General features: G+C 41.2%; 1 protein-coding gene across 6 annotated transcripts in view; it reads left to right on the top strand.

Moving 5' to 3' along the window:
* The window catches only part of LOC132665746 (piezo-type mechanosensitive ion channel component 2), a 476941-nt gene that overhangs the window by 391680 nt on the left and 69845 nt on the right, over window positions 1-15416 (top strand). For 4 of the 6 annotated variants that reach the window (XM_078435431.2, XM_078435426.2, XM_078435427.2 and 1 more), the window contains 6 exons: window positions 272-431; window positions 4268-4357; window positions 6415-6536; window positions 7628-7699; window positions 12311-12417; window positions 13696-13794. In XM_078435431.2, coding sequence (XP_078291557.1) covers window positions 272-431; window positions 4268-4357; window positions 6415-6536; window positions 7628-7699; window positions 12311-12417; window positions 13696-13794 — 650 coding nt within the window. The remainder of the gene's footprint in view (window positions 1-271; window positions 432-4267; window positions 4358-6414; window positions 6537-7627; window positions 7700-12310; window positions 12418-13695; window positions 13795-15416) is intronic. The other 2 variants (XM_078435428.2, XM_078435429.2) reach the window with 1 other exon arrangement.

The following is a 15416-nucleotide window of genomic DNA, read 5'->3' as shown; positions in this document are numbered from 1 at the left end:
GAAGTCCTGAGGAGGCACCCTTGGTGAAGAGTCCTGTCTGTGCCTTACACTGTTACTTGTGGTCAGTCTTACAAATCAGTGTTGACATTGGAGTTGAAATGTGTATCTTTGCTTGTAAATAAATCCATCCATAAGTGAGTCCATGCATCAGAATATTGTTCTGAGGCTTGTGGGATTTCCCAAGCCTGATTATGCCACAGATATTATAAAATAACAATGAAAATGGATGCTAATTTTAATTTGGTTTTTTTTTTCTACTTTTTGACCCCAGCTGATGATGATTCCTCATGTAAACTCCCCAGTGGTGAAGCAGGAATTATTTGGGACAGTATATGTTTTGCCTTCCTCCTACTGCAGAGAAGAGTTTTCATGAGTTACTATTTCCTACATGTTGTGGCTGATATAAAAGCTTCACAGATCCTGGCATCAAGGTGGGTCAGGCCATGAAATCAAGTGGTTTCTCTTTAAGTATCTGTCTGGAAGTAATATTGCACTGTGCTCTTGTCTGAGCTTGCCTGTAGAACCTGCAATAAGTTAAGAAACCCCTTCCGGAGAAACCAATCCAAGAAGGGTTTGGCACAAGGCCTTGAAAACCTAAACTAGAAGAGTAACAAGAAAGTCTTTGGTACCAAGTCACCCTTACAAAGATCTGGGATGCTACGAGAGGTCAAAGACAGACTGGTCATCTAGAGCCCTCTGGGCACAGACCACTTCACTGGACATAGCTCATTTTGGCCTCAGGAAGAGCAGTAACACAGACCATGTTGATCTCTATAGAGACTAGTCCACATTCCCCCTCTCTGGCTCTGTCCTAAAAACGGAGAAAAGCACACTTACGTATTATTTTTCAGATTTAGGTTGAGAAGGAGTGTGATAGATACTGAAGCTCATTCTAAACCTTCCTATCCATCTTTTCTTATCTTTTCCTTCCCTTCAACCTCTTTTCCCCAACAACCTGATTTTCTCTTTTAACAAGAGGTCACCGGGCCACACTACCTTCTTCTTCCTAGACTCCACCCTTCTTCCAGTTTTTGCCCCAATCTTGTAGCTTTAAGGGGAAAGACCGGGAAGAAAGCTAGGTATTAAAGGCAATGCCTAGACAGCTCTGCCCATGTCAGTGACACCAGCCTTGCTGATTCCATCAGACCCATGGTGCTAAATAATCTGATAATCATCAGCTTGTCTCATATGGAATTTCCAGCATCTATCATTTTGATTTGTGTTTTAGATTAACACACTTCTGTTTATACCACCAGTGCTCTTAGAGACTATTCCTTCCCTCTGCCAGGATAAACAAAATGTTTATTTCAGAAGCCATTTATAGGGAAGCAGTTCCTGGCCTTTGTTCACTAACTTGGAGCCCAGTAGAAAGAATTTCCAGTAGGGGACCTACATTTACTCTGAGGAGCTTTGTGCCACCATGGGCCCTCACTATGTGCATGAACAGGGACTTCATTTTCTGCACAATATTGGCCCTAGAATTTACCATTGTAATTGTTTTCCTAACACCCAGCATATCAGTTTCATTAGAGCACAATGTCTTGTTCTTTTTTATTTCTTTTTGTTTCTTTTTCTTTTGGGGGGCTCATCCAAGATATTTTATCCTAATAGAAATTTTATTTACTTGTAGAGCAACTGGTATTTGTGCTGATAAATACGTCTTTTTTTTTTTTTTTTTTTTTTTTGGCTTTTCCTAAACATTTGGTCCTTAGACATCCAGATCATAATAGTAAGCCAGTATTTTTCCCTCAAAGTTATCACAGTTATTTAGAAAGCCATATTCCTCATGTTATAGAAACTGATGGCTTTGGTTCAGAGTACAGCTCGTGCTTGTTCAAGAAGAGCCATGTCTTAACAAGTGTTGAATTCACAACGGAATTTCCAAAGAAAAGACATTCATTCATTTATTGATTTGTCCACAGCCTACTGTGTTACAAGGAGGCAGATGGTTGGCCTTCCCCTCACAGAGCTTATAGCCTTGTGGGCTAGGACATATCAACAGGCAGTCACAATGCCATGTGACTAGTGTGATGGTAGGAGAGAAGCCGTGGGGATTATATCAAGGGTACATAAACACCTGCAAATGGCAGGAACCACGGCAGCCTGAGGGATGAACAGGAGGTAGAGGAGGAAGGCCGGGGACACAGCCCAAGTGAAGTTACCAGGGGAAGTTTTCATGAAGAAACCCTGAGAAGCTCAGCATGGTTGAAAAACAGAAATTTGAAGGTGAAGATAATGATGACAAATAAGCTGGACAGATAGGGAGACGTCCGATTATCAGGGGCCTGAGAAACCATGTTTATGACTTTAAAAGTAATACCACAGATAATAAGAAGCAAAGGAATGATGTGGCCTTAATGATGTTTTAGGAGCTCACTCTGCTTGTGGCGTGTACTCAGGACCATGGGCAAAGGGACCAGTTAGGTGGCTTCTCTACTGATCCAGAAGAGAGACAATGTCTCAGACCAGGATGGGATAAACTAGGAAGATATTTAAAAGTAAAATTGGCACAACTGGAAAATTGGAAGGAATGGAGGTGCAGCTGGAAAGGAGAGGGTAGAGGATGATATGCCCAGGGTTCTGGTTGAAGCAAATGGTGGTACCATTCCCAAATGTAGAGATGCCAAGAAGCTCTAGACTTGGGAGAACACTGACCACAGACCTGAGTTGTTGGGTTGGTGAGCTTGTAAAACCGAACCCGTTGGCAAGTCTGGCAAGTCCAGTGAGAGGACAGGTATGGAGGTGGGAGTAGACTCGAGGGGCCTCATGACCCATATGGGATTAGAGCAGGTGAGTGGTTGGAGGGAATGTGAATGAGAAGAGGGCCCTGGGGAGCATCCACACTTAAGAGATGGGCAGAGAAGACCAGCAACTCTGATCCAGAAAGGACAAAAGGAAGCTAAGAGAGCATGGTGCCCTTGGAGCCCAAGAAAGGCTGTTTCAAAACAGACGTTCAGCAGACAGAATGTACAAACACAAGACTGAAAATTGAACACGGAAATTGGTGACCTCAACACCTGGGCACCAGAGCCAAACATGGGAGAGCTGAGGTTGAAGGGAAAGGCTTAGGGACAGTGACTGGGAGATATTCATGCACGGACATAGAAGACTATGAGTGTGCACGGGTTTTTATTTGCTAAGATTAGCAGGATGTGAGCATGTTGGCATGCTTGTGAGGAGGACTCAGTGGCAGTGAGAAGGCTGAGAATGCAGAAACGGAGCAATAAGGGAAGGATGGAGCCACTCTGGCTGCAGGGATGGGAAGGGACTTGTGCACAGGCAGACCGTAGGCGACAGTGTCACCTTTCCCACTGTCACGGCAGGAAAGAGTTTCCGCAGGCTAGGTGGGAGGCAGCTGAGCAAACTATTGCCTCATGACTTACGTTCTCTCGGGAAGTAGGAAACAAGGAGTGAAGAGCCCTTGACAGAAGTCTAGATTCGAGAAAAGTAGAAGGGGTTTTAAATAGCTGCTGTAGGGAAGAATTCCGAGGGCGCATGAGGAGTCAGCAAATAACGTGCCTGGTCATGCCTGTCCTGCACCTCTGACCAAAGCCCCAGCACAGGGCTGGCACACCACTGGGTTCCTGCTGACTTGGGATTTACCAAGCGGATATGATCAGATGACAGTGGAACCAAAGTTGAAGATATTAAGAGAGGTTGATGAAATAGATCTAGGAGGACCCAAAGTTGGCTTGAAAAGTGAGAACAGGCAGAGGGATTGGAAGGAGGGAAGCAGAGAGGCAAAGAGGCAGGAGACAGAACGTGCCAGTGATGGAGCTTGAACTCCAGCTTCGCCTATTTCCTTAGCCCAACTCACTCCATACCTGCTTCTGCTCATTGAGTAGGATAGTAATCTGAACTCACTCCTCCTTGCAAATGGTCCCTCATGGGGCAACTATATATAATAAGGTCAGGTGAGTAATGCTTTGCTAAGATACGAGGTTCAGTGGGACAGGTTTGAAGGGATGCATTCTTTTCAATGTCTTGAAAAACACAAACCATTTTTTTGTTTTGTTTTGTTTTGTTTTGTTTTACTGACCTTCTGTGGTTGTGAGCAGGCCCACTCCCTCCCGCAGGTGGCTGTGCCATGTTCATCTACTGGGAAGGGGCCTCTACACGGGCTCTTGAGACTCCCACTGCCAGCCAGAAGAATCCAGTTAATGACCTAAAAAGAAATGTTTTCTAATCCTCATAATCACTTTCAGGGGAAGGTAAGTAAAAAGGATAGAAATACTGATTTTTTTCTCTATTTCTGATTTTTCTCTAGAGGGGCTGAACTTTTCCAGGCCACAATTGTAAAGGCCGTAAAGGCAAGAATTGAGGAAGAGAAAAAATCAATGGATCAACTGAAGAGGCAGTAAGGAGGCTTTATTTCACTCTTCTCCTTTCCTTTTAATTTTGGTTTGCCTGATCCTGTTGGGCTGGCTCTCCACTCCCAGGTACCCTTAATCCCCTGAAAAACCCATTTGTGTTAACTTTTACAACTTCTGGGTATTTGCTCTGTGTCATGGCAGTAGCTTATGCTCACTGGACTGAAAATGGAAGTAATTTAAAAGAAAGATGGCTGCAGCGTGGTAGAAAGGGGATCCATGTTGGATAAGACCAATGTCAGGTCTTGGTTCAGCTGCTTACTCTGGCACACATCGTTCAGATTCTCTGAATTTCAACTTCCTGTTGAAATTAGGGCTCACAATCATATCTGGGTTTTTATAAAGATGAAAAGAGTTCATGAATGAGACAGGGCCTTTGCCAGTACCATTGAGGTGGAGCAAATGTTCATTATATCTGTGGATTAAAGGAATAAATACAGAGTCCTAGCTTTGGAAGGATCTCTAAAGATAGTATGATACAGTCTCTTTGGGAAGAAACTGTTGCCCCATGACATTAGATGACTTAAAATCCCCAACAAACTAGAGGCAGTACTAGAAATACAACCCCCGTTTCCCTGTGTTCACTTCAAGAGCTTGTTTTCTGCCGCAGCGTTCTGGGGAAGTCGAGTAAGGGACTGACTCCACTCAAGAGCTTTGAGAATTTCTTTTTAAAATTAATTAGCTAATTTTTAAATGGCCCTTGAAAAGAATTTTCTTGGAGTGAAATTTTCAGCAGTAAATGTCACTTCCGAGGATTAGTAGCTCTTCATTTGGGGGGCAGGTTTAAGAGCTGATGGCCACGGAATTCAAAACCTAGCCACTTTCTCCAGGAAAGTGGAGACTCCATCAGCCCACCAGGAAAATCCCCCAAGTTTGCTGAGACTACTTAATTCCCTTATGACCTCATTTCCCAGCTCCTTTCCCCATGCAAAAATGTTTGCTAGCATAAATTACACCATCCCATTGCCTGGCTTATTCCACAATTGACGATATGAGTTACATAAAGTGTCATATAAACAGTTATGGTATAACTGTTGCCATTGTGGTCTCTAGTCATCAGGTCAGAGAAATAATAAATTTGGACCCACATGTAGAATGAGTTCCTAATTACCCATAGGGGAAACCTGTTACTATCATTCACTTTACTGAATTTTTCCATTTGCTTTAAGAATGCATCCTCTTAAGTGACAGAAAGTCAGAATATAAAAGAATGTAGGTACTGATCATTGCCAAAGAGAAGCTAAAAGTGCTGTATAAGTTGCAGGAAGCAGAAACCAGCTTAAAAACTTGAGCAACGTATCCAGAATTTTAAGAAACTTAAGAACTGAAACACCGCAGGAGGACAGGTCTGGGAAACAGAGTTCAGCACTGCAGTTTCTGAATAGTTGGACTTCCCAATTAAGCAGACAAAATAAAAGGCTCTAACTCAGTAATTAAAGATGCAATAATACATTTTTCCAGAACCAATAGGAGATTAGGTTTGAGATAGAGAAGAGTCACGTGGTCTGATAGAATACTTAAGAGCGTCTGAAGAGCAACATGCTTTTTACAAAATAGTCCTCACACTTACATACCTTTTCATTTGATTTTCACAACTATGTGAGACACACGGGTATCAATTTTTAAAAATTGCAAAATCTGGAAGAATAAAGGACTTCCATTTCATCATCTAGTGTGTTCAAAATGCCTTTGGTACAAGGTGTAGGTGGACGTAAAGTACTGTGTACCAAACTTTAACATAATTGTGATCATATTATTAAGACCAGCATCTGTGTAGAGCAAAATAACAGGGAGATGTGGGGAGACACATATATATACATACATATATGTATACATACATATACACATATATGTGTGTGTAGACATGTATATATTGTCCCCCAAGAAGATGCTTGTTGCCAATAAAAAAAAAAAAAACATTCAAAAGTCCCAAATATTGACCACTTTGTGATTTTACCCACATACATACAGGTGGAAACCCAAACTGATCATGTGGTAACTGTGGGTGTGTTCTTGGCATTGCTGCTGCTACTTTATCTTATAGGATGGATCGCATCAAAGCCAGGCAACAGAAATACAAAAAGGGTAAGGAGAGGATGCTGAGCTTGACCCAGGAATCAGGGGAAGGCCAAGACATCCAAAAACTCTCTGAAGAGGATGACGAAAGTATGTCGAGACATTTCCCTCTTGTTCAAGTAGCTTGGCATTGAATAATAGCATGATGAGGGCTAGGGCTGTAAAATAACATTACTTTTACTCTGCCTGTATTATGCATGTTTGTATTTTTTTTTTAACTCAGCAAGTTTTACCTTCTGATTGTGAGTGGGATACATGTATTTATTTCACAAAGTACATATGTAATGACTCCGTGACTTTATGAGTATCTCTTCTTCAGCACAATGACTTTAATCAACACATAGCCTAGCTTCTGTCTCACAGAGATGTGTTTCTGAAGAAAATGAGAATGAATTTGCTTAATTTATTCCTTTAGGGAAAATATTTTAGATATTTTAGGTACACAGTCTATTGTTGTCTTTGATTTCTATAAATGTTATACAAAAATGAAATATGTATGCATATTTTATGTGGTATCTGAATAATGGTAGTTAAGTATCTTTCAATTATTGTCTGTTCCAATGAAGTCTAAAATGAAATATACATTATTATATCTGTAGTATACCTGCAGATTTACTATATCCAATTAAGTTTAAAAGGTCTTCTAATAGAAGTTTGCATGCTTTTCTATTTGAAGGGGAATGGCAAAATAATACACGGTGTTTTCTAATATATAGCACCTATTTAATAACCAATAAATTTGTATTTTTCCAACCATGCATGAAAATAATCACAAGGAAACTCCTGGTTATTGGAATATATGCATCTTCACAAATTATCTGCCACTATATTATTTTATAAAGTTTAGGTGATGCTTCTTTTCTGTTAATTCACCGGAAAATTCAATGTGCGATGCCTTTTTGAGAGCTAACCTTCTTTTTTATATTTCTTTATATGCACTCTATTACTAAAAAGAAAGCAAAAATGTGGCATAATAATGTTCATAGAACACTTAGTATTTGCCTTGTGAAATCGACTGCTCATGCGTGTAAACATTTCAGATTTGATATAGTTTCTTTCCCTGACGTCTGATGTACTTTTGCAACTTACCTAGATTTTGACATTTGAGTTGTTAAAGCGTGGTTTTCAAAATTTGTTTTCTCACTTCATAAGAATTAATATTTGGACATATTTTATTTTAGGAGAAGCAGACAAACAGAAAGCCAAGGGCAAAAAAAAGCAGTGGTGGCGGCCTTGGGTTGATCATGCTTCCAGTAGGTTTTCTTGATCCTCTTACAATTTCATCGATTCTAACCCTTATATCCTTGACCAGAATTCAGGCGTCCCCATGACCTGTGTGTTCCACGCATGGTTTGATCCTTGTGACTTGATAGGGGGTCAGAGTGTAGGAAAATTTTCATGGAAATGGGTCTCTGGGCCCTGGTGATGGAACTTTCCAGAGAAATCAGCTGATTACCATGCTGTCTGAAGAAAGCCCCACATGTGGCTGACACATGCCTGAGCATCCTAGGGGCTCAGAAAGCGAAGAATTGCTACCTTTTTATCTAATTCTGAGGTCCAGAGCACTGCTGATACGTATTTGTCTTGTAACTGAAAACCCTTATTGAACATGAGTTTTGGCTCCCCCTGGGAGGATACTCATTAAGTTCAAAGTGTTTGTGACCCTCTTTGTAAGGCACTAGGCATGGATGCCGATGAGTCTCTCCTCCCCCTTCTTCCCAGAGCTTTGATTTTATTTGCATGTAAGGTCTTTTGGCAATTTATTGAATATAAAGGTGAGGCTAACTTAAAATGTGTTCACTTTCTCATTCTGCCTCTGCCCCAGTTTCGAAAGGCTCTCGTACTACATTCCACATTCGAAGCCTAGCATGTGGCATGGCTGTAGAGCCACCAGCCATGACCAATTCAGAGCAGAGGTGGACAACAGTTTTTGAAAAGCAGAGCTTCATGGCCACATAGAATTAAAGTTTCCCTCCTGATCATTAAAAGAAATGAGGGGGGTGGCGCCTGGGTGGCTCAGTTGGTTAAGCATCCTCCGACTGTTGATTTCAGCTCAGGTCACGATCTCAGTCGTGGTCATGATTTCACAGTCGTGGGATCGAGCCCTGTGTCAGGCTCAGCGCAGAGTGGGGAGCCTGCTTGGGATTCTGTCCCTCCCTCTCTCTCTGCCCCTCCCCTGCTATTGTTCTCTCTTCCTCTCTCTCTCAAAATAAATAAACTTTAAAAACAGGAAAAAAGGGATGAGGAATTATGGAACTCAGTGGCTATATTTGTTCTGCTTAGCAAAGGAAATATCACTCACGATTGGCCAGTGGACGGTCTTAGAATGGAATGATCCATTTCAGTCTGACCCTCCTTGCGTTTGTTCAAGTATTGAATAATTATTCATTATGTTGCAAATTACTAATAATACCTTCAGGCCTTTATGCCTTATCCTGTGGCTTAATAACTTCAGCTAATGTGATCAGACAGGGACTATCACTGAGGCCCACAGTGTCGCACGATGGCAGGAGAGACTCTACTGACGGGATCTTCAGAATCACCAGAAAATCAAGTTGATCAGAATGTTTTGCCGTGCCTGATTCTTCGTGTCTCTGAGATATAGTGTTGGCTTCTCTCACCCCAAAATTAACTTTCTAAAATCAGCAAGCCAATTTAAGGAAGTATTAATTCAAAATTTGCTCAACACGCCTGAATGATACTAAATTTAATCCCAAACATTGAATTTATAGCATTATGTGAGGGGAAAAAAAACATGATTTTCAATGAGTTTTGTTTCACCTGCTGCCAAGTCAAAAGACAAAGATTCACATCGAAATTCTGTGTGACTCTTGAATCTTTTGTTCATTGGCATGTTCGTCATGCTAACGATCCAATAATGCAGCACACTGTAAGCCTGTTTCTATCAAGTCACAAGAAAACTGTGCTTATCTTTCTGTTTGTAAAGGGCCCTTTGCTAGTTTAGACAGACCTATCCATTTCGACATTGTGTCCTACTGAATGTTTTCTCTCTCACGTGGGGTAAATTCCCGTTGCAATTGTAGTTGTCTTTCCTTTTCTCGTCTAAACATTGAATTTTGGAAGGAATTGGATATGGTCTTCGATAATCATCTTACAAGTTGATAATAACTGAAAAAGAACTGCTTATGAAGGTTATTGACTTTAGTTTTCTGATTCATTTCACCCTCATTATATCGAGTTCTTGAAGACTGGTATTAAATTAAATGTGCCTTGTTACAACACCTCTTGGTGCAATAATGCAGGAATGTGTGTAATTCATGGTTTGGAATCAGATTCTGACCGTGGTGTTAAAATTTTTCCGCAAAATACATTTCCTTTTACCAGCTCATGAGGAAAGGAAAGGAATGACTCTGTGGATTATTTCTTAGGCCATGATGAGTTCCAAAAGTTATCTTTAGATCTGGAAGCACTTTATTAAAAGCCCTTACTTCAATCTCTTGAGTCACTGGGCTTTTGCCTAGATGGTTCCTTACAGGTGTGGAGTGTGAGAATACATGTAGTTGAATACCCTTGTGTAAGTCGACAGATGATACAGTGATATGGCCAAGTTGTTCATAATACTGGCAAGCAGTCAAGATCTTAACATAGTCTGTAGGTGGCCAATCTTCCACTTCCACACCTATGTGCACACATGCGATTGCATTATTGCTGTTCAATGATACCTTCCATTCCAAGGTAGTATGCCTCCATGCCAATTCAGTACCTTCCTAAAGTAATGACAAGCCTCACTTTATTGTTAAATATCTGAAACAGAGGTCCGGGCTTCTGGGGATCCAGGTGGTAGGTTTTAAAAGTTATTTTCGCACTCAGTTCAGCAATCACATCAATATCCACATGTTTCTGGACACAGGCTGGGGGCAGGATCGCTCTCTGAACTAACAAATGTGTATGTAAGAGCTTCTCTCCTTATTATTAGCAGATAGCACCGAAGAAAACACTCTGTTGTTTTCATACTTTTATCTCAGTAACATTTCATAAACGAATAGGGGATTTTCCTAAGCATTTCCTTCTTTGTTTTAACGTGTCAATTCTACTTCTCGCATACAAATTGATAGTTAGTTTTTTTAAAATGATCAAATCGGTGTTGTGACTGCTTGAGAAGAAAACCGTTTGGGCTTACTGTGTCCACACGAGTAAAAGTCACAGAAGGTATGATTGAATACAGTTGAAGCTATTGTTGATTTTAGAGCCTATAATGAGGGTAAAATGCTCAATCCTGTAATATTCTGTTTTTTACCAAATGACCATGTGACATAGAGTCCATGTAACTTTCCTGCAAATGTCTGAGCTTACTTGAAGGCATTACTTTAATGGTCTTCCTCACTGTCAAACGTAATGCTGTGACTTTGGTTTGTTCTTGCTTATTCTTACCTTCTGTTGTACTGCATTTATTCCCTCAGGCCCGGACCCAGTACTCTGGGCCTGGTTCTTTCTTCAAAATAAAAATAACAAACTACAGTGCTTCTGTTCAAGGATATAAGGCCCAATTCATTCCGTGTGCAACTTCACGGATGGAGGCTTCAGATACGGTCTGAAACCGTTGGGCAAAATTACCTACCTTCTGGCCATGTTTACTGATGGTCACGCAACTAATTTTAAACAAGCCAAGGTGTTCCATTACCTTACAACGCACGAATCCAAAAGATCACGGAAGACATCATGTTATGTCGTCCAAAAGACACCTCAGCATTTGAAAACTTGAATGTACCTTGAAAGTGCTACTATGTTTTTCCCCCGCAATGATGGTACAGTTCTTGTAGCATCGGCAATACGTACGCTGGGTCTCTTTTCTCTGATAAACTTAACGTAACGCTCAAGCCGACAAAGATGGGATTCTCAAATTTCTTTAAGTCTCTGGACATTTCAGCTTCCTCTGCTCCTTTTAACACAGCAATATGTTCTTGCAGGGAGAAGATCAGGCAAGGCAAGGCACGGACAATCCAGACCGTCTGTGCTTTGTGTCTTCTGGTCAGTATGGTTCTCCTCACATTTCAGTGAGCAGCCGGAGTTCCTTGTTGACCAGAAGCCCAACAGCGCTAAACCATACCAGCCATGTCTGCCGTGCCTCAGTCTGTCCCGTGCTACGTGTAGAAACAGCCAGAGTGGTGGTGGTGGTGCTGTTTTTGTAGTTGTTTTTTTGTTTTGTTTTGTTTTTTTAATGTTACCTGCCCATTTCCTCCTTGTGGCAATGCGTGTGTGTGTTGTGTGTGTGAGGGGGGAGGGGATGGTTTTTGTGTTTGTTTAACTCTTTCAAATGTCTTGCCATGTATGCTCTGTCCCCTGTGTCACATGCGGAGCAGCCAGGTCTGCAGAGTGTAAAGTGAAGTCGAAGTCGGTGATGCCGATTCTTGGTCCTGAATCAGCCTAATTGGCGTCTCTACCACACGCCGGACCCATTCAGACAACACCAAATCCTCTACTTCACTTTGGCCTCGTCTAAAGGACCCAAATTGCCGACTGGTCTGAGTTGTGAAACTGTAACCATTTTCCATCCACTATTTTGGCCATCTTGGTAACAAAACTGGTTGCTGCAGAGTTGATCCGGTGTTATCTGTGTAAAATTTACAACAAAGAAGGAAGAGAATATCAGATGAACCCAGCACTGGCCAGTTTTCTTACATGGCATAGACAAGGCCTCATGCTCTGTAGACCCGGCCACACCAACACCATGTAGTGTTAGCCCAGAATGAGTTCTCTTCATCTCTTGTTTTTCCCCCCCTGCCAACATCTCTTGCTGGTCTTTTGTGGACAATGTGTATATCGGTGGGGGGGCAGTTCACTAATAAGCCCTTAATGATCTCATCTCTCTTGCAAGAAATAAGTAAATATTTTGTTTTGCTTAGTGGTCAGGAGTGGAGATTATTATTTGTTTGAAACGGATAGTGAAGAGGAGGAAGAGGAAGAACTGAAAAAGGAAGATGAAGAACCTCCGAGAAGGTCCGCTTTCCAGGTAATTCTGGGGTTGGGAAAACCATGCCCTTTGCTGGTTGAAGGGCTTTTCTTTCCGACAGACCTTGAATGCAGGCCTAGACTTCTTCTGCCATGTTCACGTGTGTTATAGCTTCCAGAAGCTTCTAATTTCCACCTGAAAACATCCATCCCTCATTAAACTGTAATGCTGCTTGCCCTCAGCTTCGGTGTAATTCCTGCCATTCAAGAACACTGTTCCCACCAGGTGTTTGCTCCCATTCATCAAAAACCCTTCTGATGCTATAAACCAAAAATAAAGCTTCCCTGGGTGAACTTTATTTTTCTGTTACAAGTAGAAGGTGAAGAAGACTTCTCTGGCATTGCTCTGGATTGCTTGAGCAGACTTCCCATTTTGAGACGTGAAATAGTTGATCATAAAAATAAAGCACTTGCTTTGTTTTGAAACCAACGGCCACTTCATGTTACCTCAGATTTTGCAAATCCATTTCATTTGTGTTGTCAAAGGTTTGAGACTGTACTGCAGTCATGAAAACAGCCAGCACAGTCCTGATTTTTTCATCTTAGCTGCCTTTCCTTCTCAGAATGTGCCACCTCATTCTTGGTGACATAGCTCACCAGCCTAATACGGTGTACCCAGTGATTGTCTAAGCAATGCTTGTTAGCGATGAGGACTTGTCAGTAGAGTTACACATGGGGTGAAAGCTTGGCATATATTTCTTTTACCAAAGAGTCACTTATGAGGACTGTTCTTTCCCGTTCATTACAATCCAAGACATATGGAGCGATACCCATCAAGCCGCATGATGTGTCCATGAAAAGGTCTTTGTCACTTTGCTGACCGGGTCTCCTCAAGCTGCAGGGTTACATCCACCCCTGTATTCCCAACAACATTGAAGAACTAAATTATTTATGGAGTCACCTTGCTCTGATGCTTCCTCGCTGGCCCCATCGCTACTTGAGTTGTGTCTCTTAAAGATGGTGTCTGTGCGCGTGGCTGGCTCGTCAAATACCGATGACCTGACGTGTGTATCTTTATTCTCATGAGTTTCCTTATAACCATCACTCATTCAGCCAAGAAGAGAACATTCCTCACCGTGTTTATGGATTACATGCAATGGCTGACTATTTTCCTATTCCGAACCGACAAGCAAAGCACATTTGTTCCAGCTTCAGTGATGGGGCACGTTTTAACCTAGCTGATGTAACTGTAGAGACAAATTCATACTGACATCATATGTAAAATTGTTAGTCTTTGATGTTTTTCTACTAATCACTCTCGCTTTGTCCTTCTTTGTAGAGAGCTATTGGGAAGTTTGCGTCGGCCATTTTAGCCTTGCCAAAGTCTGTCATTAAACTTCCCAAAACTATTCTTCAGTATTTAATCAGAGCTGCAAAGGTATTTGATGTTTCACTGACGTGTGGTGTGTGACCCTCCGCTCTGTAGAAATTTAGACAAGCAGATCCCTGTCGCCTCCATCTGCATTTTCCCTGCTCTATAGGTCGTACAACGGAGGAAGTATAAGAACTTAAAATATTAGGGAAACATTTCCAAGGAGAGTTTTGAGAAGCCAAATTTCTTACTATTTCATTCTTGTTCTTCAGTTGACACAAGAGCCTATCGAGACATAGAGAGAGAAAATGCAGATACGTATCTACTCTGTCCTTCTTGTAGTTTGGCCTATGTCACATCTCATTTGAAAAGGGTCACATCTGGTTGCATGCGTCAGTCATGATGTGTAAAATGTGTGATAATCGTTCTCAGAAAGCTGGTAAAATTATGACCAAGGTAATAGAAGACTCATTTTTCTCCACCTTCTTGTTGGCTTCCCTTTCAAGTCTCCATCTTCCCTCAATTGGATATCGTCTTCCGTTTTACTATCCTGCCTTTGGTACAATTCCTCACAAGACCGTGCTGCCATGTACGGTCTGTGGAGTTTCTCACACCCATGTCACCAGAGAGAGTGCGAGATAAACTGCGAAGAGGCTATTTGTCAATTAACCTAATGCACAGCAGAAAGTATCCAGCTACCTGGGCGGTAGCCACCCATTATTGAAAATCATAAATAATGAATTACTGTTCATGTACTTTATAGAAAGCTGGTTCTGTGCACTTAGTCTGGGCAGGCACTTAAACTCTCAGGTCTTTATGCTCATGTGTTAAGCAAATGTTTGGATAGTGAGGGGGACCAGCGCTTCTCCCATTTTACCTGGGACCTTATTTAAATGCAGGTTACGGAAATTAAGCAGGTCCTTGAAATTCTGTATTTCTCTCAAACTCCCAGGGGACAGACAGCTGGGGGTCTATCTTGAATAGGAGGGTCTAAGCTTCTAGGTTCCTCCCATCTTTAAAATGCCAGCGTTCTGATTGCTAGTTTAATATTCTATGTTTTAACTTCCCTAAGATTCTTTTTCTTTTCTCTTTTATGACTACCATATAAGTCTCTCCATTCATATTTAAGAATTTATGTGAAAGATTGCAATGTAATTATCCCCATCTTACTTTAAAAACAAAAACAGGAAACAACTTCTTTCAGACAACATAAAGAAAGTCCTGGGTTACACATGAATCAAAGGACAGTTTATTAAATTTAACCAATTTCCGTTAAGGATCTCCATTCGCTTCAATAAAGTCCTCTCCTGTTTGAAAAATTAAATGCTTTTTGCATAGTACATTTTCAGGAAAATGAATCTCATTCCCCCCCCCCCCACTAGGTAAGATAAGCTTAAGATAAAAATCATATGATAAAACTTAAGATAAAATTTAGGATAAAGTAAGTGAGTGAATAAATGAATGAATGAATGAATGAATAAATAAGTAACTAGAATTTAAGATAATGTTGAGAATACAGACTAATAATGGCAATTTGAAGAAACCAAAGGTCATTTATGGACATTTTCTTGTATTTTTTGTACTTATGGTTAGTGGTGTGGGTGTCCCATGAACTTGAACAGTGGTTATGGCTGCAATGTGAGAATTGAGAAGTTTCAGTAAGAAACTTCCATTTCTCCACTCAATAA

The sequence above is a fragment of the Panthera onca genome, chromosome D3, assembly GCF_046562875.1.
Source record: "Panthera onca isolate mPanOnc1 chromosome D3, mPanOnc1 haplotype 2, whole genome shotgun sequence".
NCBI classification, from domain to species: domain Eukaryota; kingdom Metazoa; phylum Chordata; class Mammalia; order Carnivora; family Felidae; genus Panthera; species Panthera onca.
Note: the sequence above shows the minus strand (reverse complement) of the source record. Positions and strands in the feature narration are given on the sequence as shown.